Source organism: Aspergillus thermomutatus (genome assembly GCF_002237265.1).
Source record: "Aspergillus thermomutatus strain HMR AF 39 chromosome Unknown NODE_202, whole genome shotgun sequence".
Taxonomy (NCBI): domain Eukaryota; kingdom Fungi; phylum Ascomycota; class Eurotiomycetes; order Eurotiales; family Aspergillaceae; genus Aspergillus; species Aspergillus thermomutatus.
The window spans coordinates 2,946-30,619 of record NW_020798251.1 but is presented as its reverse complement, the minus strand read 5'-3'; the positions used below and the strand labels follow the sequence as shown (position 1 = coordinate 30,619).

Genomic DNA, 27,674 nt, shown 5'->3' with positions numbered 1-27,674 from the left:
GGCAGTGACGGCAGGCGGTGGGGATTTGTCCGGGGTGGTCGCTCTCGCCGCCCGTAGTTTTTTCTGGCGCATTTTGGCCTATCGATAGCAGTCAGTCTCGGGGCTCTTAAATTTTCCTTGCTATCGACTTGGGCGTTTTAACGATGGTGAAGTCATATTTGTATGTGCAGGCTTGTTGGACAAATTCATGCATGGTGGAATCTCGAATGTGAGGAGCTAATTTTTTCTAGGAAATTCGAGCAGTCGAATACCTTCGGGCTCGTTGCGTCGGGTTCGTCGAATGCGATTTGGACCCGAGACGATGGTCTCACTGGTACTGCGCGCCGTACAGGCGCTGGAAGGGCCATTGTCGGAGCCGGTGAAGAGGTTCTCTGCTGGGATATTAAGAAAGGTGACTTACTTGGACGGTGGCGCGACACATCCTGCAAAGCGCAGGTGACCGTGATCACCCAGAGTAAGACCGACGAGGACGTTTTCGCTGTCGGGTAGGTCTTTTTCTTTTTATCAGATATGGGGCATTTATCTGCTTGGTGCTTACATTCAGGATTGATTCTGCTTAGGTACGAGGATGGAAGTATTCGTATCTGGGACTCGAGAACAGCGACCGTGATCATTTCGTTCAACGGCCACAAATCGGCCGTTACTCGACTCGCCTTCGATGCTGCCGGCGTGCGCGTTGCTAGTGGCTCGAAGGACACGGATATCATCGTGTGGGACTTGCTCGCGGAAGTTGGGCTTTTCAAGTTGCGCGGACACACCGACCAAGTCACCTCGCTCCATTTCCTCAATCTGTCTTCTGAATTGCTACATGCCGCTGGACTGAGCGAGCACGCGGGGTTTTTGCTCACTACCGGCAAGGACTCCTTAATCAAGGTCTGGGATCTGGCTACACAACACTGTATTGAGACACATGTGGCCCAATCGAACGGCGAGTGCTGGAGCTTGGGCCTCTCCCCCGACCAAAGCGGCTGTATCACCGCAGGAAACGATGGAGAACTCAAGGTTTGGTCGATTGACGAAAGCGCTATGCTCGAGATCTCGCGAGAGAAAGTTGGTTCCGAAGATCGCAAAATTCTGACAGATAGAGGGACGCTTTATCGGAACGGCAAGGATCGAACGATTGGTATCAGCTTTCACCCGCACGCTGACTATGTCGGATTCCATGGCTCGGAGAAGGCACTAGAAATTTGGCGCATCCGCTCAGCGGCAGAGATACAAAAGAGCTTGGCGAGGAAGCGTAAGAGAAGAAAGGAGAAGGAAGCTCAGCGGGCTGCAGACAAGGAAGGGGCAGTGGCAGAAGTTGACAATGAGAAGGTCGACGACATTTCCTCTGCACCGGTCACAGAAGTCTTTGTTCCTCATGTCATTGTTCGCACTGGCGGCAAGATCCGTTCCTTCGACTGGATTCGAACAAAATCCACGGGCAATCTTCAGCTTCTGGCTGCGACTACGAACAACCAGCTGGAAGCGTACAGCGTTACCACTGCGAATAAGAAGAAGGACGATGATGACTCGGACTACAACCGCAACCTGGCCGTTGACATTCCGGGTCACCGTACCGATATCAGATCTATTGCCCTGAGTTCGGACGACCGAATGCTGGCTTCTGCGTCCAACGGCAGCTTGAAGATTTGGAATGTTCGTACGCAGAGCTGCCTGCGTACCTTGGAGTGCGGTTACTCCCTGTGCTCTGCCTTCCTCCCCGGTGACAAGATCGTCGTGGTGGGTAATAAGAACGGCGAATTGGAAGTCTTTGACATTGCATCGTCGACCCTGCTGGATACGATCAAGGCACACGATGGACCAGTCTGGTCTCTGCACGTTCATCCTGATGGCAAATCGATGGTCAGTGGTAGCGCTGACAAGTCCGCCAAGTTTTGGAACTTCCAGGTTGTCCAGGAAGAAATCCCCGGCACCAAAAGAACTACACCACGCCTCAAATTGGTACATACAAGAACCCTCAAAGTTGCGGATGACATCCTCAGTCTTCGCTTCTCACCTGACGCTCGGCTGCTTGCAGTCGCCCTCTTAGACACCACCGTCAAGGTTTTCTTTACCGACTCTCTAAAACTCTTTCTCAACCTTTACGGCCACAAGCTTCCTGTCCTCAGTATGGACATCTCCTATGACAGCAAGCTCATTGTTACATGTTCCGCGGACAAGACAGTTCGCTTGTGGGGTCTGGACTTTGGTGATTGCCACAAAGCATTCCTGGCCCATGAGGACAGTATCATGGCAGTCGCTTTCGTTCCTACTAACAAGGAGGGTAACGGCCACAACTTCTTCAGCGCGAGCAAGGACCGTGTCATCAAATATTGGGATGGTGACAAATTTGAGCACATTCAAAAGCTTCAAGGACATCATGGTGAAATTTGGGCTCTGACCATCAGCCATTCCGGCGAATTCATCGTCAGCGCTAGTCATGACAAGAGCATTCGCATTTGGCAACAGACAGATGAACAGCTCTTCCTGGAAGAAGAGCGCGAGAAAGAGCTTGAAGATATGTATGATAACACCCTGACGGCGTCTCTTGAGCAGGATGAGGATGCAGACGGAGAGAAGGCCGAGGCAGTCGACGCCGGGAAGCAGACCACCGAAACACTCATGGCCGGAGAAAAGATCATGGAAGCCCTGGATTTGGGTATGGCAGACCTCGAGGTGATGCGGCAATGGCGCGCCGTCAAAGTCAGCCAGCCAAACGCGGCTCCGCCGGCTCGCAACCCTCTGTACATGGCACTGGGTAACATCTCAGCCGAGCAGCATGTGCTTAGTGTGGTTCAGAAGATCCCTGCCGCTGCACTCCAGGATGCTTTGCTCGTTCTGCCATTCTCCAAAGTGCCGGCACTTTTCACATTCCTCAATATCTGGGCCAACCGGGGCTGGAATATTCCTCTCACTTGCCGTGTTCTGTCCTTCATGCTGAAGACGCACCATCGTCAGATCATCGCCAGCAAGATGATGAGACCTATGCTGGATAGTATCCGGTCAACCCTACGTCGAGTGCTCACGCGTCAAAAAGATGAGATGGGGTTCAACCTCTCTGCTTTACAGATCATCGGCCAGCAAGTGCGGGAAGCGAGCACCAAGGACTACGTCGATGAGGAAACGTGGGAGCAGGAGCACCCACAGGTGACGGGCACAGGCAAGAAGCGGTCATTTGTCCAAATTGCTGCTTAAGGGCTTACTCAATCTACGAGCATGTACTTTGTATCGGTGCATATATGGCGTTGCGATTTATTATATGATGTTGGATGATTTCGGCTACGAAAGTTCTATATCCTGGAGTTTCGAGGCAAAAGTTGGTCTGTTAATAGAGTATCTTGATTTCTAGACATATATATTTCGAGCCTGTACGACGAAGAAATTCAATTTCGACATTATCAATGCACAAGTGCAAAAAAAAATCTGAGCGTTGGCAACCAAGCAAAGAGTAGTCTAACCTGTCACTTCAAGCAGTCAGCACAATCCATCATCAAAGACATTAACTGAGATGCCAAAAAGCAATGCAACCAGCGTACAGAACCCAGCACCACATGCCCCCCACAAACAAGAAAGAGACAAGCGAAGCAAAAAAAGCCCAATCATCAACCCGAGACTCCACTCAGCAGAACCATTATAAGCACCGACGACAAGGGAGACCCCAATAGTGATATGGCAATCTCCTCAAGTCATACCTCTTCCGGCTCTTCCTAAAAGTATCGGTTCAAGAAATGTTCTCATCATCTAGGAGAAGGTTGTGATTGTGCTTTTGTTTGCTTTTGGAGCTTGTTCTTGTTCGAGAAGGGCTTTGGTTCGAGTTAGGGGTGGGATAAGGATATCGCATACCAGTTCTGTTAGTTGTGAGTTGATACGTGTCTGAAGTCGTTGGGATGAAAGCTGGAGGCATTGTACAGCTGTCTCGGCTGTTAGGAGTGAAGCTTGATAGCCTTGAGGAAAGAAGCGAAAGTGGACGAAAATCGTCGTTGAGTGGGAAAATTCAGGGGCCAAGGATTGATATGTGGGGCACAATGAGATCACGTGATAGTTAGTGGTACATATCCGCTTGAAGCCAAGATATAGATGTCCGTAATCCGATAGACCAGCTTCTTCCCACTGACCTTGCCCTGTCTCAGCTCTTCCAATCCCTCCAAAACGCCCTCCAAGCCACCGTTTCTGACATCCACACGGTGAAACTTGAACTTCCCCTCAGCCAGCAGCCTCTCACTAAGCTTGAAGAACATCTTGGCAAAATCGTAGTCTTCCTTGCTGGCAGGGAAATCGATACCAGCCCCGAAGGCCTTGTAGAAAGGCTCACCAAAGATGGTGTATGCTAGGGTGCTATCAGTTCGCGGGAACTCACAAAACAGTACCGAGCTATACATTGGCTTCTTCGTTGATACATCAGACGATAGCGCTTCCGCGCAGATCGGAAGAGGGTTGCCCTCAGAAATGCAATCGAAGGCGTAGTACAGCTCGTTGCTGGTGTGTTTGCGGATTTCAGCACCGCAGTTGGGAGCATTATAGTCAAAGACGGCATCGGCGCCCAGCGACTTCAGCATATCAAAGTTATGGGGCGAGCTCGTGGCGATGACCCAGGGCCACAAGAAGGAACTGAATGTATCAGGATACATATGGGTTAGACGAACATCTTGGCGAATTGGATACAGTACTTCCACCATAAATCAAGACCGGGAAACGTTCTTTGCTTGGTTGGTTGGGCAGCGGGAGCTGCAGAGATTGATACAAGCCTTGTCCGATAGTGGCAATCCCGACTCCCCCTGTCGCGGCCTCTTCGAAGCTCACGCCATCTGGAAGCTTGAACGAGATTCCTTCCTTAACGGCCACGTATTCGGCAAAGGCACCATCTTCTTTATGGCTTGAATTTCCTCCGTGCGCCACCCCCGCGATTCTGTCCCCCTTCTTAAGAGTGGTAACATTCGAGCCGACTTCCTGGACGACACCAGCGAAGTCGGAACCAGACGTGCAGCCCTCGCTGGGAATGAGATGGATGTGCTTCTAATCTCCGGGTTCAAAGCCACACCCGCAGTTTTGACAACGACATAGTCCGGGTGAACCTGAGGGGTTGGGACTTCAGCAACAGCGGCTTTGCCAACTTCCTGGATTTTGACGGCCTTCATGTCGGTAGAATCGTGGGATTGAACGTTTAGTGATCATGTGTTTGCATCTTATAAATCATTTTTTTCTTTTTTCTTCTTTGGCCCTTTACATGGCCCTTTAGCTCGAGCGCAATAATGATTTCGGGCCCTGGAAACAAGACAGTGCGGGCCAAGAATGTAATCAGTCCATGTTCACTAATCAGATCCAATGAGCCGGCTAACGGATTAGGTACGATTCGATTCCTCATGTTTGGCCGTCTTCCACTCCTGAACTAACCCCCGAATCCCGATAATCTGCTGGCCTGTGCATTTGGAACACATGCTTCCACCGGGTTGATTTTCTCTGAGACAGTATACGGGAGATTATATCCATGATGGTCTATGGGTGTCTTCATCATAGAATGTCCAACAGGTATGTTTGAAGAACATCATTGGTAGGGACCAAGCAAAGACCTGTGGCCCTTGTCTTCCGGTAGTCTCACGAAACTGATGGATGGCACCGAGATATCACATGAGACACTCTTATAGATAGAGGGTGAGTCTTGAGTTGGTGGGAGTACCACCGGAGCAACTCAGGGGCTATGAGCCTATGTTAGCAATTGTGCATGTTCAGTGACTGCTCAGTGAGTAGTCCGAAGCAATCACGGATTGCTCACATGCTACCCTCACAAAAGCAGCGGCACCTGTAGTGGGAAATACCAAAGGACTTGCAGAAACAGTTCAGTTATGAACTACTGCAACTTCCAAGCTATCTACTTGGAATATTAGCGTAAGCTCTGGCTTCAAGTACGATTAAATGAAGGATTCATTGACGTATATCCGCATATTTGAGTCTATATTACCAAGTTCAGAGTATGGAGTCGTTTCTCGTAGAAATCATAATCATCATACAGTTCATCAGATCAAGTATGTGCGATTGACTCATGAGACCTGCTTCAACATTCCACAGTTCGAACAAGTCCACCATTCCGTTTCCATGAATGTGCCACATGTTTGACAGATCCAGCCTAAGGGCCGCTTGGCGATACTGCTGTCAAGGGCAGCGAGGGTTTCCACGGCCCTAGTTCGGTTCTTGGAAACAGTTTGACTGGCAGATTGGCTTATCGGACGCTTTTTCTTGTTGCGACTGTCTGTACTGCAAAGGCCTGTGGTTGACGGTCCAGGTAATGATCTAGTAGCTGACGGTCGTGGGCGTTCCGAGGCACAAGCATCACAGCACAGGAAGTTGGCTGGGTTCTCAAGAGTGCAGGTGGGGCATGTCCAAGGTTGTTCGTAAGAGGTATTATCGAAGGTGAGATCGATTGGATCTCGCGGCTGAGTCGAGGGAGTAGGTTTGGTGTTTTCTGGTGTAGGAGGAGGAGAAAGAGATGACCGAGGCCCTGCGGGAAGTTCCTGGCTAGGAGGGATATAAGAAGGCCCATACCTCTCCCTTTCTTCTTGCTGTATCAAATCGATGTAAGCTTCCATGATAGCCCGTTCATTTGCATCGTCTTCTTCGGCTTTGGTGCGAAACCCATTCCTAGAGGCTTCCTCTGCAAGTTCAACGCTGTTGTCCGCCCCAGAGGCACAGCCTTTGGTCACGTCGATACGCCTCTGCGCGGCCTCGGCAATGATTCTGCGCATGTCTGTTCCTCGCAATACGGGGGTACCACCAAGCCGCTGCCCTGATCCCGCTGAAAGGGTCCGTCTTCGCTCTGCAGCCGCTCTAGCTACGCGGCGCGCCTCATCTATTGGCATGTTCCGACCACCCAGGCGTTTACCTTGAGAGAGAAAACCTTCTCCGGTGTAGCCTTTCATGACTAGCTCTTCATGTTCATCACGTAACTGGTTCCATAGGGCGTGAAAATGCTGATTATGTGGTCCATGTACAATATGACAGAGCCTGGATATGTCAATGAACGAGTTTTCTGGTATCTGAGCATCGACTTACTCGTGCAGCATCGTATCGACTACCTGCTCTAAAGGTAGGAATTGACGCTCGTCAGAAGGATATCGCAAACGGAGACATATTTTCTGGCCCGCGTTGACATTCAAGCCCAAGAGATTTCGTTGCTGTGGGTAGAATTCAGATAGTGTTCCTACCCTCCAAGCCCTCTGGCGCATAATTGGTTTGACTAGAGAAGCGATCTTCCGGAGCATCAACAAAGCTTCTGCTTCTCTGGGCCGGTGTTTGTCATGTTGGTACTCGGAGACCAACGGGTCTAGTTCGCGCATATTGATGGACCGTGAACAAGACCGAGTCGATTTGAAGAAAATCTGAGGAAGATACTGAGAAAGGAGGATGTGAAAATGATCCTGTTTGGTTCTGAAGCCCTCCCAAAGAGAATATATGCCTGTTGACGATGAATACCATATATGTTCCAGCAGATGAGAGATCTCTGCCAGGCACAGGCGTACAAGCTGGTACAAAAGTTGGTAGCGTGATTCCCCAGTGCCACAGGAAAGATCAAAGCGAAATGGATATTTGCCACATTCTATCTGTATTCAATAGACTTGGAAATAGCGTGATAATGTCGAAGGGCCTTGCTACGACTCTCCTTGGATTGATAATCAGCGGAAGACATTAGAATCAATGCTGCCTTCGACGATAATCACGTGCAAAGGCTGCTCCCTTCCCTGAGGCCAAGAAGTGATGCCTGACGGCACCTCAGAACAAGTGAGGCCTGTAGGCAGGACGCTCCTGAAGAGATAAATGACCAATCAAGAGTTGGGAAGTTGTGGCAATTTTGATGCACAAAGCAGCTGCTTACTAGATGTACTACTGAGGCTAGTACTGATATGGACTAGTTTACTTGAAGTCAAGACTCTTGGTGATTGAAGAACTTAGGTATGGATCAATACGTGCTGCAACATTTCACAGTAAACCACTTAATGATATGACAATATCAAATTCATCTAGATACTCTCTGCTACAAATAGCAGCTTTGTACGAAGTAATTCCGAGCCCAAAGCTACAGTTGACGCCTTATCCTTATCATAGGCTGCGGAATATATCTGCTCATGTGACTCGCTGATATACATTTGCTGCACTTATCAGTGGAACTTTTTCACCTTATCAACTCTTGTGCCATCAAGCAGTTGACTTCTGATTTCAAATTCCAATCAAGATGACGAGTGATGACCAGTTCTTCTTTGATTATGTGAGTTACTTGGTTTTCCTAACTGTCAGTCGCAAGACTTACAAGGTGCTTCAACATCCAGCTTGCCTCGATTCCGCATGACGTAAGGAGATACTCGTTCGAGGTTGCAGATTCTATCGACCGGCAAGTCGATCACATCGCGACAGTGATTCGCGATACACTCTCACATCAATCATGGCTCCCCCCTGCAATCCGACCATCTCCCAAGACGTATCCAGGCTTCCATGCGGCGCGGTCGCAATCTTTCACTGATCGCGTGTATGACTGGGTGATCCGAAATCGAGCATGGAGCGCTGCTTTAATCGCATTTATTGGGACAACTAGCGTCTTGTATTTCGGGAGTAGGAAGCTACATGGCCGCCGGCGGAAGGCAAGGAGGGCTGGAAATGGCGCTCGAAAGGAGATCGTTGGTATGTTACCGAGTGAGGAAATCGGTGCGGGTTGTTCCTAAGAGCTAACTTCTTGGTCAGTTGTCGCCGGGTCTCCCCATGAAGCGATGACCAGAGCGATTGCCACTGATTTGGAGCGTCGAGGCTATATTGTGTTCATTACTGTCACATCAGCTCAAGAGGAGCACCTGGTTCAGTCGGAAAACCGAATGGACATTAGAGCCCTTTGGCTTGATCTCACAGCAGTGAGCATCCGTTCTGCATGCCAGAAGACGAACCATTGCTGACCTTCCTAAATAGACCCCTTCGCCTTCTGAGATTCATCCCTCTCTGGGTGACATACATTCTCTCATTACACAACCACAATGGCCAATGCCTGGCGTACCTCCCCATACCTGCCAGCTAAGCGGTATCATCCTGGTGCCGTCTCCTAATTATGCAACTGGCCCGGTCGCCACTATTCCGCCATCAGCCTGGGCCGATACCATCAATACTCGACTCCTTTCTCCTATACTAACCGCTCAGATATTCCTGCCTCTCCTTACTCTTCGCAACACGAATAGCACTATCATCGTCCTCTACCCCTCTATATCGTCTTCGCTTTCGGCACCATTTGCCGGTCCCGAAGTCACTACCGCCCGCGCTTTGTCAGGATTCGCGACGTCTCTACGGACAGAGTTGCGGCTCTTGCAGCATAAGAACATTGATGTTGTGGAGTTGAAGCTTGGCAACATCGACCTCGGCCCCCAGTTCCGTGACGCGCAGAGTCATGTCACCGGGACCGAGGTCCTCGCATGGAGCGCACAGCAACGGTCTCTCTATGGGCCGCAGTACCTTTCGAGCATCGAACAGCGGCCCGTGGCATCTGCAGGGCCCAGTACAGTGAGAGGCTCACCCGCCAGAGCGCTCCACTACGCGGTGTTGGATGCACTAGAGCCAGCGTCGAAAGATATTTTTGGGAGAAAAGTGCCCAAGAAGCGGGTCATATATGCTGGACGAGGCGCGAGGTCATATAGCATTATTGGCGAGTGGGTTCCCGCCGGCCTCGTAGGATGGATGATGGGCCTCCGAGGTGGGCACCCTACAGCGTCGGACAGTGCCAGCAATAGCAGCAGTGAGACTGGCTGGGAAAAAGTTAATGAAGCGCGATAAGCTTTCTGCCTATATTTGGATATAAATTTTGATATCGGCCGCCACTGACATGCCTTGATCGGTCGACCCCATCTCCTCTATTCTGGACGCAATGGACAGCTCTCATGAGAAAGAATACTCAAATTGCATATCAGTTAGTATTGGGTCGCAGCGTGCACACATATATGCTCGTTATGATTACGTATTAACTATAAGAAACACCAACTAATACCTCGATTAAACTCCGACATGCCCCATTTCAGGTCCCACGTACACGTCCTCCTTATCGTAGACCGATCTTTTGATCTTTCCACCGGTAAGCCTCCGCCTCAACCAAATCGCCCCCCACGACAGAATGAAAATGACCAGGATGGCCGCAAAGATCCCAAAGCAGTAACCAGTCACGCGACCACTATGCTCGCCATTCGGACCGGGGTCCAAGAACGAGTAGGTGTAGAATCCCTCCGTGTGGTAGGTCAAGTACGCGAGCGAGACATACAGCAGGAGAATAAGAACCAGGAACGGAAACGCCAGAAGCGAATGCGGGTTCGTGGTGGGGAGGATGATTTCCAGCAGGGCCCAGAGGGAGTTGAGGCCGTGCTGCGAGATCTATATCACATCATTCCGATAGCGTTAGCGACACTCAACTTTTTTTGTCGGCTTTTTTTTTGCCAAGTAAACATGGACAGCCTACATTCGACCAAGCCTGAAACGTCAGCGTATACCAGGGCGGCTTAAACAGAATCGCCCAGAACACGATCGTCACGAGAAACGGGAAGGTGGTGATGGTCGTGTAGAAGATGGCATGCAGGACGCGCAGCGCACGAGGCAATCTGTCGAAGAGCACGGAGCGCCCCGTGCGTGCGTAGCATGCTGTATGGATCGCCGCGACGAGATAATAGAAGCCCAGACCCCAGTACGTGAGCCAGGTGAAGTAGCTGAAGCTCTGGCCGATGGCGTCGGAGTTGCCGTGGGTGCCGTCCCAGCCCCAGATGAAGAAGATGGTGACGAAGATGTAGAGGGCGACTAGGGCGCGGAGGAGGGCGAAGGGGAGAGGGGCGAGGAGCCAGGAGGTTTCGTAGCAGTGGCGGGAGTCGAGGGAGGGGTCGACGCCGAAGGAGGGTTTGAATAGCTTCATGTTGGCGACGGCGGCGGTGGTGCGGGCATGAGGATGGGATTTTGCGGGGGAAGAATGTGGGAAAGGAGAGAAATAGGAGTTATCCAGACGGTCATATTGGGATTTATTCGAGGAAATTTCCGCTAGGGAGTTTCAGTGGCTGAGCTAAATTATGTTCATTTTTTTCTCGTGCTATCACCATTCCAATGTTTTTGTCAGTTGCCTAAGTGCTTTGGGATCAACCATCTACTACTAGAGACCTTCTGGTACGTAAGTCTGCGCTGTGGGTACGTGGACCGACTCCATCTTTAGTGCACTCCGTACGCAGAGTCGGCTGTGCTCTCCGAGTCATCAGAACAAGCTAAAGAAAGAAGAGCTGTGGTTCATTGTTTAGATGAATGAGGCTTGACTTCGTGCCTGGACGCCTAAAGGTTTTGGTACCTACTCCGTACTATTGCCTGATCACACTAGGGATGTGCCAGTCACGTGATCAATGATTTGGCGACGAGCAACCCATTCCAGGGCATGGTACCCTTTCTTCCAACTACTACTTCCAATATGTTAAAGTCAAAAAAGTCTTTGATGATTGATCTGTCCGGTATAAATACATATAGACCTTTTCGCATGAGAACAAAACTTAGTGGGTCTCCCTAAGAGTATCTAGGTGCAGAATGTAAAGTAGCAAATCAATCAGTATGCATGGTTCGCCGCAGGGCTTTGCTTTGAGGATGCAGTCATGAGCAATCGATCTGATATAGTAGGATCAACTTCGGATGTAGACACGTAGAGCCAATCCATGGAGATGATTGTGTCGAAATTCAAGTATGATTAACGAACAGGCAACTCCAAGTGTCATTTCGCAATAATAAGAGTCAGGAACCAGTTGAATAGTGCGATTTTCCCTTGTAACAAGGTGACATTCCTAGACAATAATAATATGGAGCGAACTGGTCTTGAATCGCTCCAATTCCAAGTCTAACGGGTCGCAACTCGGAAGCCAGAAAAAGCAATCATCGCCGAGGGAAAGATGAGCTGCTTTAGTGGTTACAGGGGCCAGGTAGATACGTAGTGCGAAAGGAGTTGTCAAAATTTTTTCTCCGATGAAATTGATAAGATGCTAATCGAATCAAGGAAACATAAGACTGTTGCTGTGTTCCCTACAGGCCTGGACGACCTGAGGATGAATGATAATTGCTATCGTGCTAAACTTTCTCTTTTGATGCTTGCAAGGTCAGGGGACCTGGAATGAGCCTGAAGAATGAGGCACAACGCGATCTTGAGTACTCTCAAGCCAGGACTTTCATTGGGTAGATAGCACTGTTGTCTTCGCAGTTGGCCATTATTGTGCTTGGAGGTAGGATATGCAATGTTTGATGAGTCTACTCAGTGATCATGAGCCGAGTGGGCCCCTTATTAAGCCCTTATTAAGAAGAAAGAGGCAAGATAATAGAGACTAAATGTATATAAAGGTAAGCGCCCCAGTGGCAGTGCTGAAGTATCTCGATTATTGACCTCGTCTACCCATGCTCGAATGGTAACCAAGTATGGACGCATATGGGTTGCACTGACGCTGCTCTGGTAGTGATACTCTCGAATACTCCAAACAAGGATATTTGTTGACTCTTTCTAAATGACTGGGAGCGGAAGCCAGCTGTTCACATCGCAGGTGCAGTTTTCGAGAGCTCCAATCTCGCGTGCTTTGGCTTGGCTGGTGTCATTGATGCTCTGGGTCATCTCGCCTTTCAGAACACCATCAAGTCCTCACAGAGCAAGGGAGCTTTCATCTTCAATATTCCTGGGATCTAGGGCCATTAAATCATGCCAGCAGCACATGGGACATGATAGTCCTGGATAGGGCCTATAACAGTATAGTGACTTACGGACATCTTGTATTTTATATCTATGCTGACTTAAAAATCATACTGCATGGTGATATCCTGTTGTTTCTTCTGTACTCGATATTGTTAGTGAAATTTTCAAGACTAGACGATCGAGGTACCTGAGTTGATTGTACCGTAAATACTAGTGATAACTGCACATTCGGTGGGAGACTCCCACCAGTGTATTTAGACGAGATCCCTTAGGAGTAAGTCGGTATTCACTCGACAAATATCCAATAAGAGGTCATTATTCATTCTTGCAAAGCAGCCATTTCATGAATGTCTCAGAGGGTAATAAAAGGCGACGGAATAGTGATGGTGGTACAGAGTACAGAGAAGATACGCCATTCAAATATCTTCAAAGCCCAACCATGAGTATAACCACATACTTTTCAATTTGATGAATATAGAGTCTTCGTGAAATTGGCATGCCTATGATTAAAGGCTCTTAATTTTGTTTTTGAGCAAAGAACAGTTGCTCTCTGTCGTCTGATGAATATACATGGACCATGGCACAGGGGCTCAGGCGATGATTCAAAAAAGTTATATATAGAGGTACTTCTCCACTTTCGGGTCTCAAGTCAGGACGAACCAAACGTGTGACAGTCAATCCTCGGTAAGGCCAAGGCCTGAACATCTTACTTACGGTATGATTTGCCCAGGAGAAGCTTCAAGTGACATTAATATGGAGATCGTCGTATGTTGGGAAGAATTCGACTGTTGTTCTGGAAGCTTGATAGTCTAGATCATTATCTCAATTCAGGAAATATATCTTGTACGCGTACAACTGACTACAAAGACATAGTCTATCTTGGGGTTCAATAAATTGATGCACTTGTGATGATGATAATAAATGCAACGCCATGCAATGCAGCCCCTGACTCTAGCAGTAGCAACATGATGTTATTCCATGCTCGTCATGTAAATAATGTATGTGTATGTGTTTTCTCTTGAAATGTTTTCTGGCCTAGCACTGTGGATGGCACTTTCACCGTAGATAAAGAGCCAAGACTTTTTGTAATCTGCTTACATACAAAGCGGCATACACATTAAAAACACATTGAATACAAGCATCCCTCCGCGTGGAGAATGCCCAGACTGACTGTCACTTTTTTTTCCCATAATCCATTCTCCGTACTGCCGTTCCGCCCCTCGTTTCGTCTAGCGATCGTCAGGGCGTCGAGTTGAATGGTCGAAAAATCTCATGGTTGTTGTTTGGGACCCATTGAGGTATCATCTACTACTCCGTAGGTCGTTAGGTTCCCTCCGACTACCTAGGTAGTCTATTCCCTCTCCCTCCTCGACGTCCGCCATCATCCCATCTGGCTAGATATCCAGTCGCGATGCTTGATCATCGCTGCTCTTCTTGACTTGTGACTCTTTCAACTCTTTGATCTCTTTCATTGTTTTTGTTTACTTTCTTGACTTCATCTTCCTTCAGTTACCAACTGCCCGTCATTCATTGAACCTTCACAGGAACTGGTATCACTATCTAAGCCTGGCCTGCTGCGCTCCTTTCACTACTACGCTCTTGATACTCACAGGATTGCCATTCCTATTCAACTTGTAATTCTCCCTCCTTCGTCCCTTTGTCACATCCCTCTGCACCTTTTCTTTTTCTCGCTTCTAGTGTACTTTTCGCAATCCTATGCGCGACTTGTCTAACCGTCTTCGATTTCATCAGAGAAACCGGTCTGTCCACTCCCCTCTCGATGCGAAAAGTTGCATTCTCGAACGATTACAGCGATTCCGGATAGATGAATTGAATGGACTATATTCTGCTGTACAGAAGGCACAACGGTTCGTCTCAAACTTCAACGCCTTGAAGCTCTTGTCCCGCAACCATGGCCTCCCGGCCACAGTTTGGTGAATACCGCTCCTCCTCTCACGATACCCTCCGGAGCGGGGCCCACTCGCCGCGCATCGAACATTTTGACGGCGAAGTTACTCCTGCGCTCTCCCCTCTTGATGCGTTCGCTGCTCAGGGTCGGCTTCTGGCCCGGCAATTGGAAGAGTCGAAACGGGGAGAAAGGCGCATGAGCAGATTGCCCCCTTCCAGCGTCGCACGATCTTTGTCACAGGGTCGACCAGGCTATTTTCGGGCCCCATCATCCGGCGACTCTTACTACTCTCAGGGTGGAAGAGGCGGGGAACTTTCGAGACGTCCTACCCTGAAGAACAATCCGGAGGTCGAGGAGCCAAAGTTTCGTCCACAGTCGGAACACCCTCGCATTAGTGCAGTTTCGTATCTTGCCAGCGAGGATGGCTTCGCACAGGATGACGAAGACGCGACACCGACTGAAGGACCTCCGCCGCTCCCTACGGAACCAGGCCCCTTTGATGTCCCGCGTGCTGAATCTCCCGAGGAAGATATGTCTATGCACAGTGCACCGGAGGCGCCCCCACGGTTCTATGCTTCCGGTCCCTCCAGCCCTGCTAGCCCTGTTCCTTCTGTCGGCGTCGCTATCGCTGCACCATCCCGCAATTCATCCACTGATTCTGCTTCTCGACTCAACGTTCCACGAGCCCTGGCACCGCCTCCTTCTCCACTGTCAAGACCGTCTACCAGTTCCAGAGCCACTCAGCCGGAAAGCTCAGATGACGATTACAGCAGTTCGAACGCAGGGTCGACGTTCTCAAAACCGCGCAAGCTATCGTCCTGCAGCGCCATGTCGCTGCCGTACTCGCCAATGTCAGCCAATCCCCGCTCACATCCCCGGTCCCCATCCTTGAGCTCGGAGACGTCAAACACTACGGGCCATCTTCCTCGTCCCTCGTTCAACTTTTCGCGTCCCTTGAGTAGGTCCAGCACGAGTCTTTCCGCCCCTGTCACCATTGGTGGTATGGATCGGACCCCTGGGAATCAATCTGGCACGATGCATCGCGGGCACAAACCCAGTCCCATTATTGTGCCTACGCATTCGGACCTAGCCAGCCATTCGCATGAGGAACCGTCGTCCGCAGTGTCTTCATATATCTACACGAAGTATTCACTTCCTCGGGGGCGCAAGGTCTCTAGAGACTCTGTTGTATTCTCCGGCCTGCAGACTCCGAACTTCGAATGGAAAGAGCCACTATTCGAAAGCCCACCTCCTGCCGGTACAGAGGCGCGTCTGAGGCCCTCTCGGACCCCATCTCCGCCGCCCTCACGTCACGAATCAGTATACTCGCAGTCCGTATATTCGCAGAAGGCGCGTTCGATGTATGATACTCCAACAACGGCCGGACCAGAGCCTCCGACAAACGAACCCGCCCTGCTTTCTCAGGAGGCTGAGTCCACGTTTGAGCCCGAGGTTGACCAGGTAGAGCCGAAGGTAGAGCCGCCATCGTTGGAGAAACAGAAGGCGGTGGTGGCACCTCGGCCAGAATCGACAACCTCGAACAAAGAAGACAAGGAGGATACGACTTCTTCTGCGGACTCCGCATCCACGATTCGACCGCAGACGGGCAGGGCAGCTTCCTCATCATCTGGTATGATCACCGCAGATGAACATGTGACAAAGGGGATCCAATGCCACGAGAAAGGATCTCTAAATGAATCTACATATCATCTGCGGATTGCCGCCAAACAAAACCATCCCACCGGGATGCTTCTCTATGCCTTGGCATGCCGCCATGGCTGGGGTATGCGACCCAACCAACGAGAAGGCGTGCAGTGGCTCCGCAAAGCCGTCGATTGCGTGGGCCTGGAGCTGATGGACGATTCGAATGGCTCTGTACCTCAGCGAGCAAAGGAGATGCAGAAAGCCTATCGTGCGCAGTTTGCCCTCAGTATCTACGAGCTTGGCGTGAGCCATCTGAACGGATGGGGTATCGAGCAGGACAAGTCTCTAGCTTTGCGCTGCTTCGAGATTGCAGGTCAGTGGGGCGATGCTGACGCGCTGGCAGAGGCTGGATTTTGCTACGCGGAGGGTATCGGCTGCAAGAAGGACATGAAGAAAGCGGCCAAGTTCTATCGCCAGGCGGAAGCGAAGGGGATCAACATGGTCGGGAACAGCTGGTAAGCTAGAATCGGACTCCAAGTAGATCAGTCGATGATACTAATGCGCACTTACAGGATTTACAAGGACAAGTATAAGTCCGATGACGAATCCGCACCTCGTTCGCGTGGCCGAGGTCGACAGGGCGGAACGCCTGAAAAGAACGCCCGCAGCAAGTCCCGAACTCGCGGTCTTTTCCATCGTAAAAAGTCTCTAGCAGCTGAAGCTTGAACATTGTGCAGTTATCGTTGCCCACCATTCGTCAGGAAACAGAAAAGCCTTCGCTATCGTTCCTTGAGCACTTTTCTATCTTCTTCTTTCACTCCCTCGTTCTATCCTTCTGTTCCCTTTTACCGTTTGTCCCATTCGACTATTACAGCTCAGCAACAGCGCGTACTGCCGCTCTGGGTTGAAGCTTGTTCTTGCCTTCCTTTGAATGTATCACCTAGAGCCATTCCTCGTGATGCTTTCACTTTGTTCATCTTCACCTCTTTCACCTCTTTCACTTCTTCAACTTTTTCTTCGATTCTCCTGTTCAATATTGAAGTCCGAGCAGGACTTGCCGGCTGCCTCAATCGACTCGAGCGCGGATGCTGCGAGATCTGCCATGGACCATTTGGGCTGCTTTGTGAGCTTTGCCTCTAATTCTTCATGGATACCCCTAATTTCTAATCACTGTGTGATGTTTTCTCCTTTGATCACTTTTTTCCACCTCTTCTTATCTTTCCCTTCGCAACAATTCGTTTCTTTCTGCCTTTTGCCCTTCTTCACTTTTCTTCTTCTCTCAGCTGGCGATGTATATTCTTGCAAAGATTATACCTGATGATCCTCATGATAACCAAACTCAATTGAAATGTTTTTCGGTACAGGAGGCCTTGGTCGCCGAGTTCTGGAACGTTTTGTTACATCTCCAACAGCGTAGCTACTTGCTTTATTGTATGTATCTTCTCGCTACCAGTCGTCTAGTAAGCTACAGTATGAGTGCAGAACGGGCTGGTAGAGATTGTGTAAAGGCCAGATCATCCGAAGCCACCATGCATAGGATCCTGGGTGCGAGATGATGTAGCGCTTCAACTTTTACCTCGTAGTATGGTTACACAGCAGCTCTGATAGGCATTTTTGGCCCTCATACTCAAGACGGCCATATCCGAGTCGTTGGATAGAAGGGGATCGCTGGAATGCTGACGACAGGGAACTGTATTTTGTACACAGTATGTTACTCATCTACATAGTGGTGCACTGGCGGTCGGCTTCTTGTGACCCGAATTCTCCATCAACTGGGAATTCCAGGCTGTTGATCATGCATGCTGATCATCGTCTCAGGTGTGGCTAATGCTATTATTATTTTTATCTTTCCGTTTGTAACAAACTTTCAGGAATATGGCGACATAAAGTCCTATCTCCAGTCGATACTAAACCCCTAACATGAAACTGATGATCTGAGGCAATCAGTTGGTCTTTGATTTGCGACTGTCGATCGATCTCCGGTCTCCGAGCCTGTGTCCTCGAATCATCAAACTCCTCCGAGATAGTCGACTGATGGATGCTCAAAATCCTGAAAGTCATGAAAATCTCCATTGGCGAGATTGTAGCCCCTCCCAAGGTCTTAGTTAACTGAGTAAGGTGACTCGTATCCTGGCTCGCCCACGGAGGAGTCGCCTAAAACGGCCATTCCCGCGTGTAATCCCAGGTCACGCTATCCTTTTCGGCTCTTTTTAGTCTGTTCACTTTGTTGGCGGTTGGCTTGCTCGACTTTTGCCCCCGCGAACCTAACCAAAGTAACCATCTTTTCTCTTGCCATTGCTTTGTCTTGGCTGCTCTTTGTTGGCTCATTCTCCAGTCCATCCCACTTGGTCTCACTTCTCCTCTCTACCCCGGCCTTCCAGTCCAATCAGACCCTGAGAGTTTCTCTCCCCGGCCAAGCCAGGATCGATCATGGGGAAATTGGACTTTCGCTACTCCATACGCGAGGTAGGATTGGATCCTCCCCATCCACACCATCCAGGCTTGCATCCAGGGTACAGCAGCTACTACTGAATAGTAGTTTACACTGCCAGCCTACTGCATGCAAATACCTGGTTTATCTCGTCCAGGACAGGTCGCCCCTTGTTTAGACTCAGTATTATCAATCGCATCCAAGCCAATCAAATCCAGACTGATATGTTCCGAAACAACCCAGGATTCCAGGGAAAGAGCCTGCAAAATCAGCCATCCTCGACGCCCTTCAGCCTCGGCTGGATTGGGAATATGCCTCGCAAAACTAACGCAAATCATAATGCATCAGCCATAAAATGCCCTTTATCAACCTGATCGTGGCCATGGCCTCTGTCTCATGCTTGCGGATCCCTCTTCCGCCGAGGCCTTGCCATTTAATCTACGAGGTATCCCGTAACTGTCCACGCCGTGCTGCTTGTCTAGTATCTCTTCTAGCACCTTGGGCCCTGGCGTGAACACCCCAGTCACTTTAGCACCCCCTATTCTCCACAAGGTCCAAAATTGAGCAGTCGGGAAGGGGAATGTTTCTGCACAGGTCTCCGGACATTGGTCAGAAATCGTCTCCGTCAGTTGGAAAGATCCGCGGTGCTTGAATCGGGTTGCTTTCTATTTTTCTACATGTGATGGAACCTCGCCCCTCCTTGGGAATAGATATAGCACTTACGGGGCCCTAGGGACTGGATGGTCCGTCGTTTGGATTCTGGACTTTGACCATCCGTCCCTAGTACTTTTTCGCCTCCCCTTTCGGTTGAAAAACTAATAGGTATTATTGCTCTTTGAGTCTTTTTTTTTTTTTTCTGTCCCTTTTCTGTGTCTCTATTATCTCCTATAATTTTCAAGCGCCTTGTTTTGTTCTTGATGCATGACTCGGTATTCATTGACTATAAGGTTTTATGGTTTTGAGTTGATGCTAATCATCTGAATAGGGTGTGCACTATTGACGACTGAATCTTCGGCCGCTTTATATACTGACGCTCCGGGGATAGACCGTTTGTGTCACACGCCATCCCGGATCATACGTCAGAGCGTCGGACAGGCTACAAAAGAGATAATAGCGATCCGAAATGTCCGGCGATAAGCCAGAAGTCACCGAGATTGGGTTCGTAGGAAGCCCGTCTCCGAAACCGAGTTTCGGGAGACGTGTGCTCAACCACTACAAGCGGTGGTGGTGGGTTCATGTCATCGCGATCATTGTGGTCGTCCTGGTGGTCACACTTCCCTTGTATGTTCCCGTCTGCGTGATGCATCAAACGAGGCTCGGAGATTGACATGACAATAGGGTGTATGTCGGTTATCCCAACATCGCACAAGGCGATATCAACGATTCCACCTTGGCGATCAAGGAGATGATCATCTCTGAACCCACGGCGAATTCGTTCCACTTGAACCAGACACAGGTCCTTGGCACTGACAGCATTTTCCATCCTACCATCTATGCCTTCGATGCTGCTGTCAGCTTGCTGGGGGCTGCATCAGCTTTCGCAACCGTAAAAGTTCCTCGGGTCAAGGCCAATGACGGCACTGTGATTCGCATCGACCAGTCCCTGGACCTGAGCGATGTGGGGGCCTTTGGAGGATTTGCTACGGCGGTCATGCAGAATGAGGAGATCAAATTGAACATCTATGGCAAGCCCGACCTGAAGCAGGGTGGCCTGCCTAAAATCGGTGTGACGTACAACAAGACTGTTACTATGAAGGGTAAGTGATCAAGCTTGTCACACGTGTAGGGTCGGACAATGCTGATTTTTCATCCTTTAGCTCTCAACAAGCTCGACGGTTTCGCCATCACAGAAATGCATGTCTTGTCCGATAAGCCGTCGAATGGCGCCAATTTTGGTGGAACCGTGTACATCCCCAACCCATCTGTGATGACAATCACCATGGTACGTTGCCGTCTATTTCAATGTAGCGTCGACTGATTGACCTAGGGCAATGTCACCCTCGACCTCTCCGTCGACGGAACCTCCATTGGCACCTCGTACTTGAACGACCTGAAGCTGGTTCCCGGAAACAACACTCTCCCCATGACATCCTACGTCGACCTAGACGCAATCGGACCATTCTTTACGAAGTACCCCAACGGTCTCCCTGTGGCGATTTCAGGAAGCTCAACCAACTCGAGCGTCTACAACGGCCAAGCCATCCCGTACTTCAGCGAGGCCCTGGCATCGAATACACTTAATGTGACCTTGGACCTAGCTAAGTTGCTGTCCTGATCGATTGGTGACGTTGGCCAGAGGTATCCTTACTGGTGGATATATACCATTGATTTCTTCTTTTTCACTTCTTGCCTTACGAGGCTACGTGTACAATCCAGGGTTGATACGTATATGCTAATGTTATGACGATTGGATGGATTTTATTTCCCATTCGATTTATTGTTGCGCATCTTTCTTTCTGACTCGTTAGGTTGACCATGAGGTAGTGATCGCCAACAGTGATGTCCGCAAATACACATGATATCTCCTCGTGCTGCTCCGTCATCCATCATCGCTTCGAAGGCTGACTGGGTAGCCAGTTTCGAATCAACAAGTGAGAATCGTAAGTGCAAAGGAGAGGGTCTTTTCTTGAACCCAATCTACCGATCTGCGATGGCAGATATTGAAAACGCAGCATTATAGACCGATTCGTTGGAATAATATGCTTGACTAATCTGAAATCGTTTCCAGGCAATGCACTTGGTCGTGGATGATCAACAAATGTGCTTGAGGCGATAAGGCCTCTACTGGCGTCTTGATGCTTCATCGCTGAACAATTCAACCACGGACAGTACCTAATGAATTAGGACACACTCCCTCCATCCACATCAGTCGGAGACTTCGGGTTGAGAGATCCGACATATCAACCATGCGCCGATCTTATCAATGCCAATGCGATAGATTCTCCGATGTTTCTCCAATGAGTCCAATCTCCAACTCTTATCGCTGATGGATAACGGCTCGCTCTTGGCATTGGGGCAATTATTAACAGATTGCAGAGCTGTTTTATCGTGGTTCCTGCATCGAGTCATGGTCCATGATTGACATTGCAGATAAGCGCCTTATGCCAAGCAGAATTGGAGTCGAGTCCACCTGGTCCTCGCAATGACTCCAATTGATATTGATTCTCATTACGAGATCTTAGCTGTACCGCGACGATACCTCCTTATCAGGGTAATCGCGAGGCTTGGATGGTCTCTGGGGTTCCTGGTCTGTCGCGAGGTCGGTGGTGGGATGTTGACGACAGTACCTACTTAAGGATGGATGTATGTCCTACGATATGTTGCTGGTATGGTTGCCTGGCGTATACTACTGCTTCAATCTTAAAGCGTCACAGCTTCACCTCGTCACAGCAGCATAGACACGCATCCCAAAAATGGCCAAAATCAGCTTCAAAACCATCACACTCGCGGCTTTGGCAGCTGTTGGGAATGCCTCTCCGGTTCTCTACCCCCGAGTAACCGACTCAAACATCACATACGTCTTCACCAACTCCCATGGCTTGAACTTCACTCAAATGAACACGACACTCCCTAATGTCACCATCCTCGCAACAGGCGGCACCATCGCCGGCTCCAGCGCCGACAACACCGCCACAACAGGCTACAAGGCCGGCGCGATCGGCATCCAGCAGCTCATGGACGCCGTCCCCGAGACGCTCGACATTGCCAACGTCGCCGGCATCCAAGTCGCCAACGTCGGCAGCCCCGACGTGACGTCGTCTATTCTGCTCAGCATGGCCAAGACCCTGAACGAGGCCGTCTGCGACGACCCCACCATGAGCGGCGCCGTCATCACCCACGGCACCGACACGCTCGAGGAGACGGCCTTCTTCCTCGACGCCACAGTCAACTGCGGCAAGCCCATCGTCGTCGTCGGCGCCATGCGGCCCGCAACCGCCATCTCCGCCGACGGACCGTTCAACCTCCTCCAGGCCGTGACCGTAGCCGCGCACCCCGCAGCACGCAACCGCGGCGCGATGGTCGTCATGAACGACCGCATCGTCTCCGCGTTCTACGCCTCCAAGACAAACGCCAACACCATGGACACCTTCAAGGCAGTCGAAATGGGGAACCTCGGCGCCATCGTCTCCAACAAGCCGTACTTCTTCTACCCGCCCGTCATGCCGACCGGCAAGACCATCGTCGACGTGCGCAACGTCTCCTCCATCCCAAGGGTCGACATCCTCTACTCGTACCAGGATATGCACAACGATACGCTCTACGACGCCGTCGACAACGGCGCAAAGGGTGTCGTCGTAAGTTTCCCTCTCCCTTTCTCCCCCGACCATTCTCCAAATCAAATACTAAGAAAAAAAATGAAATCAAGATCGCCGGCTCCGGCGCAGGAAGCGTCTCAAGCACCTTCTCCACCGCCATCGACGACATCGCCTCCACCCACTCCCTCCCTATCGTCCTAAGCACCCGCACAGGCAACGGCGAAGTCCCCCTCACAGAAAGCACGACAACAATCGAGAGCGGATTCCTGAACCCGCAGAAATCGCGCATTCTGCTCGGTCTACTACTTGCCGAGCACAAGGGGTCCAAGGAGATCAAGGAGGCGTTTGCGAAGATCGGTATTGCTTGATTTTTGTTCTTTTTTCTTTCATTCAAGTCGCATTCGTGGGTTTCGTAGATGGGTTGATGGATACGGATATGGCTATGATATGACTCTAATGTAATGGGTCTTATGTTCTGCTGCTGTTATAGACTCAGGGTTGATTCAATAATATGCGAGATGGCTTCACATTGTCAGTGTACTCTGTACATCGCGACCAAACAGCCCCGTTCTTGACATAAAAGGTGCCGTCCAATCAAGCTTTGGAATGAGTGGTCCTCGAATGTTTTAGAAGCGATGTAGCCCGTCGCGCCATAGCTGTACGGATGTGCTCATTACTCTACAGTCTACATCAGCCATCCGAGGCCCTATTGGTTGAGATGGTCACTGCGTCACACTTTCAGAGTACTACTAGTACTGTAGTTGTCATCAGGATCAGATCTGTCTGCTGCTGATGCCGATAAGGGTCCGATGAGACGAATAGGATGGCGGATGCATATCGTGTGGACGATCGACGCACGGCTGAAGTCTGATCATCTACATCTGTTATCGGCTAAAAGCCCACTTATTGACAGGGATTTTTTGACGGTATAAGTAGGAAGGGAGATCAACTTTATAATGAACCTCAAAATTCGCTACTTGGTGATATCAACAGACTAAGCCTCCCATTTCCCCGTTTCATTATTTTTCGTTTCCCCGCTGATGTTGCACAAACAAACATGAAAACTGCCTCTGATTGAGTTGAACATCCCATATCACATATCATGCAAGGTCTTATACCCCGTCTCGATCAGGCTGCGGGGTCCTCTTGCATCACCTCCGATATGCCAGTAAAATAGACCCCCCAGTTTGGTCTTGGTCACAAATTTGGCCTTCTGTTGCACGGTCTCCGGGGTGTCGTATGTGACAAACCCGCCATCACCGCCAACGCACCAGGCAGCGCCGAACTTTTCATCGTAAAACTCTTTCGCGCCCGGCCGCGGTAGGTCGCAGTAGTCGAAGACACCATCCTCCCCTCCACAACCACTGTAACGCTGACCGATGTGATTACTGCCTAGAAAAGAGCGACCGTACGCTGGAATCCCAAGAAGAATCTTCTTGTGGTTGACGCCTTGTGAGATCACGTACGCGACGGCCGATTGACAGGAGATCGGCCCTGTTGGGTCTCGGGATGGGCTATAGAGCTGCGACTGGTGTCCTGTTTCGCTGGTCCACGGTCCGGAGAAATCATAGGCCATGATGTTGATCAGGTCGACATGATTCTGTGCCTTGCACAAATCGATATTTTGCAGGGCCCATTCACCAGCTGGAAGACATGTGGCCAGCACATACCGCGGTGACGGTAGGACTTCACGCAACCGGGCAAGAAGACGGACATAGTCTGAACCCTCGGCGGGGCTTGAAGGGTGCTCCCAATCGACTGCGGACCGTCAGCATCATCCTAAACGGCTTTGAACGCATGGTCCTACATACTGTCAATCCCATCGAGTCCGAACTCATCTACCAGTTCCTTCGCGGTCCGGACAAAGGTCTCTAGCCGGGTTTGACTCCGTGCTACAACGGCAAAATTTTCGCTTCCCTTGCCTCCTCCTCCGACTGAGAGGATGATCTTCATCTTTGAGTATTGCGGTTTGAGTTGTGTGAATGCCCGGAGGCAGCCAGTGGTGCCGTCAACGGGCATCTGAGAGTCGGCCCATTCATCGCTCAACTGAACAAACAACTTGTCAGCGGGGGAAGACAATAAGACGTGGAAAGGAGAGGGAAATGATCAAGGAGAGAAGAAAGAAAGAAAAAAAGAAAAATATTAAATCCGGGTGGGGGATCCACATAAACTGTGCCGTCTTCTTTGACCCTAAAAGAAAGCAAGACATGATGGTTAACATTTGTGTCTACCTAAACCGGGCGGTTGATCGCTTCGGCTGTGTGTATGACTAGTACCAAGCAAATGCATAGAAGATATGAGATATGAACCCCAATCTCAAGGACGAGGGAGGCTGTTTCTGATAGATCCTCCAATTCGCATAGTAGGCTGCATTCATGAAGAACGGGACTTCATACGAGCTGCTGAAGCTGTTGGACCGTTGTGCCGCTTTACGACGCCAGTGGGGGAAGATGGATCCGGAGAACATAATGCGACAAAACTCGGCGGGATTGCTGTCGGATCTGTAGATATTCTCGGAGATTGATGAAGACGCTGAAAAGGATTTAGGAGAATAGAGGAAATACTTGGCAGTGAGGTTGAAGATATGCAACTGAGAGAGAGAAGCAGCTGCCAAAACTGTTGACAGTGTCACGTGTGGCAGGTCCTTTTTGGTCTGACCTTACAAAAACTCCATCAGCGTCATGTTACTCCTACACTACAATTACGTTAATAAAAAGTGCTAATAGAGGACAGGAACGGAGAAACCCCTCGATGCAGCGGCCGAAAAGGCAACCATGGCAGTAATCCCCGAGCATCCGAAACCGCTTGTTTGACCCTTCGAGGTTTGTTCGAGGGTAGACTCAAAGAGCTTTGAGTGTCAGAGAGCTCTTCGAAGCATGACACTCCAACGCATACAGATATCGATGCTACCGAGTAAAGGTAGTGGGCAATATGACGGCCCTCGCCTCTAGACTGGGCCGCCATATTGATTTTCGTTCAGTGGCCCATTCAATACTCTTAGGTCGCAGAGCATCGATTTCACTGGAAATGCAAAATACATGCATCAATGCGGCGAGAGCTTGCAGAAAAGGTTAGGGATACTCAGTTGATCCATCGAATCAGCATACTCAGACAACAGGGAAAGCCTCATCGTGACCTGATCCATTAGTGTCAAAACGCCCCGGATGATCATGCCTACCCCCGCCTTTTTAGGTCCAGGTCCAATGGCTGTTTGAGAGATCAAATCTCAGTGGATGGGACCATCATTAGACGCCCTGAAAGCTTCGTCAAATTCTGCTGGATTCAGCTTCATAGAGCTCGGATGACTCGTTTTGGCTCCTCCCGGTGAGAATCTGGCCACAACTATTGCATTATTATTCTACGGGTGGCAATATTCATGCCTAGAGCGCGAGACCCAGCTGGCCTCATTTTCAGATCCTGGGTGGATCATTTCGCTTCCAGTACTCTTAATCTGAGCTGGATAGGGGAAAACTGTACATCGTGCTCACGGAGATCCGCTCTTTCCTCACAGATGCACCTCTTATGACCTTTGGGCCAAGTCAAGGATACTGGAGCTCATGGCTTGGGAAAGGTAATTGAGAATCAGACCATGTGAAAGAGTGAGTTTGTTCCGTTTGTCCTTGGCTCCCCCAAGCCGCCTCATGGCATATTTGCTTTTTTCTCCTTCTGGCTGCTCGCGGGACGATACAACTCTCAAACTAGTGATTTCCCCGCATGACTGATAGACCATCACCATAATCATAAGCCATCATTGTGGTCGAATATAACAGATCTCGGAGCTCAGGGACTGAACTCATACTGATCAGGAAGACCATGCATCATATTCTCAAGGTGCATGCAAGGGAGAAGAGATGGCTTGAGATAGTATGTTGTGTGGGGTATACCGTATGTTAGGCTTGTTAGCAGACCGTCAGGCGACACCATATTCATACGAGGCCAGAGGTTTGAAGTCAACCACAATGAGCCTCCACAGTTCCATTCGTCTCCACAGGGAGGAAAATAGAGCTGCTCGAGAAGATTGAATGAACATGAGACCAACCACTGGATAGCAACGGCAGAGGTAGAACCATATTAATTCTGGCCGGACCTAGCACAGACCTTTTGGTAATGACTGCCCCTTGTACCTATCCATAATGATTCGCACCTTTGAATTGCCAAAATCGACCATATGCAGGGGAATTCTCTCCCGCGTGCAAAGTGGGCTATTCATTGGTTTAGTTCTGCGGAGTACTCAACGCTACCTACCTACTCGTCAGAGCGGGACAAAAGTCAGTGGCATGTTGATTTAACGGCATTAACCACCAGACTATCATATACAGTGTTACATTCATGATGTATTAGCTGAAGCAAAAATGAATCACTACGGAGTAGGACTTGGATTTCAGTCAGCTTATGTCATCTCAGACCGCTTCCGATTCTGCCACAATATTACTAATATTGTTTGCCACCGCCTACCATATTGATACTAGTACATTGAGGCCCCAGGCAAAGCAAGCAATGATAATGATATGATTATCCTCGACTTGATACTTATTTTTCTTGTACAACAATTGAATTCTACCATTCTCCTCCATACGTTCTTTTTTGCTATCATCACAGGACTAAACATCAGGTCGACTCTCAAGACTGAACGGTCACAATAAGAACAGGATTTTTTTGAACGTATACCGTGGCCAACGAGCCTGGAGCTGAGTGAAAAGCCACCGATCACTCTCATTCAAATTCATATCTTGCGAATTGTAAACCACC

The 27,674-nt window shown here is 49.7% G+C and overlaps 9 protein-coding genes across 9 annotated transcripts; 5 read left to right on the top strand and 4 right to left on the bottom strand.

Moving 5' to 3' along the window:
- Positions 1-143: 143 nt before the first annotated feature.
- Positions 144-3,177, top strand: CDV56_103826 (snoRNA-binding rRNA-processing protein DIP2; the record flags this gene model as incomplete). The annotated part of the gene is made up of 3 exons (XM_026757445.1): positions 144-160; positions 231-485; positions 561-3,177. The coding sequence occupies 3 exons, from the start codon at positions 144-146 to the stop codon at positions 3,175-3,177; spliced, it is 2,889 nt and encodes a 962-aa protein (XP_026611850.1).
- An 836-nt stretch (positions 3,178-4,013) lies between these two features.
- Positions 4,014-5,117, bottom strand: CDV56_103619 (zinc-binding alcohol dehydrogenase family protein; the record flags this gene model as incomplete). Its single annotated transcript, XM_026757238.1, has 3 exons — positions 4,014-4,529; positions 4,669-4,995; positions 5,055-5,117. The coding sequence occupies 3 exons, from the start codon at positions 5,115-5,117 to the stop codon at positions 4,014-4,016; spliced, it is 906 nt and encodes a 301-aa protein (XP_026611849.1).
- A 900-nt stretch (positions 5,118-6,017) lies between these two features.
- On the bottom strand, positions 6,018-7,310 carry CDV56_103395 (metalloendopeptidase WSS1; the record flags this gene model as incomplete). Its single annotated transcript, XM_026757014.1, has 2 exons — positions 6,018-6,978; positions 7,027-7,310. The coding sequence occupies 2 exons, from the start codon at positions 7,308-7,310 to the stop codon at positions 6,018-6,020; spliced, it is 1,245 nt and encodes a 414-aa protein (XP_026611848.1).
- An 893-nt stretch (positions 7,311-8,203) lies between these two features.
- CDV56_103113 (DUF1776 domain-containing protein) lies at positions 8,204-9,777 on the top strand (the record flags this gene model as incomplete). The annotated part of the gene is made up of 4 exons (XM_026756732.1): positions 8,204-8,236; positions 8,298-8,646; positions 8,707-8,870; positions 8,926-9,777. 4 exons carry the CDS (start codon positions 8,204-8,206, stop codon positions 9,775-9,777), a joined length of 1,398 nt encoding a protein of 465 aa, XP_026611847.1.
- Positions 9,778-9,993: 216 nt separating this feature from the next.
- On the bottom strand, positions 9,994-10,894 carry CDV56_102980 (uncharacterized protein; the record flags this gene model as incomplete). Its single annotated transcript, XM_026756599.1, has 2 exons — positions 9,994-10,365; positions 10,451-10,894. 2 exons carry the CDS (start codon positions 10,892-10,894, stop codon positions 9,994-9,996), a joined length of 816 nt encoding a protein of 271 aa, XP_026611846.1.
- Positions 10,895-14,597: 3,703 nt separating this feature from the next.
- On the top strand, positions 14,598-16,964 carry CDV56_102206 (uncharacterized protein; the record flags this gene model as incomplete). The annotated part of the gene is made up of 2 exons (XM_026755825.1): positions 14,598-16,753; positions 16,811-16,964. 2 exons carry the CDS (start codon positions 14,598-14,600, stop codon positions 16,962-16,964), a joined length of 2,310 nt encoding a protein of 769 aa, XP_026611845.1.
- A 2,828-nt stretch (positions 16,965-19,792) lies between these two features.
- On the top strand, positions 19,793-20,944 carry CDV56_101663 (DUF3712 domain-containing protein; the record flags this gene model as incomplete). Its single annotated transcript, XM_026755282.1, has 4 exons — positions 19,793-19,950; positions 20,008-20,426; positions 20,487-20,611; positions 20,657-20,944. 4 exons carry the CDS (start codon positions 19,793-19,795, stop codon positions 20,942-20,944), a joined length of 990 nt encoding a protein of 329 aa, XP_026611844.1.
- A 1,138-nt stretch (positions 20,945-22,082) lies between these two features.
- CDV56_101324 (asparaginase ahrA) lies at positions 22,083-23,293 on the top strand (the record flags this gene model as incomplete). The annotated part of the gene is made up of 2 exons (XM_026754943.1): positions 22,083-22,964; positions 23,018-23,293. The coding sequence occupies 2 exons, from the start codon at positions 22,083-22,085 to the stop codon at positions 23,291-23,293; spliced, it is 1,158 nt and encodes a 385-aa protein (XP_026611843.1).
- A 725-nt stretch (positions 23,294-24,018) lies between these two features.
- On the bottom strand, positions 24,019-24,878 carry CDV56_101082 (glycoside hydrolase family 18 protein; the record flags this gene model as incomplete). The annotated part of the gene is made up of 2 exons (XM_026754701.1): positions 24,019-24,683; positions 24,737-24,878. 2 exons carry the CDS (start codon positions 24,876-24,878, stop codon positions 24,019-24,021), a joined length of 807 nt encoding a protein of 268 aa, XP_026611842.1.
- Positions 24,879-27,674: the final 2,796 nt, after the last annotated feature.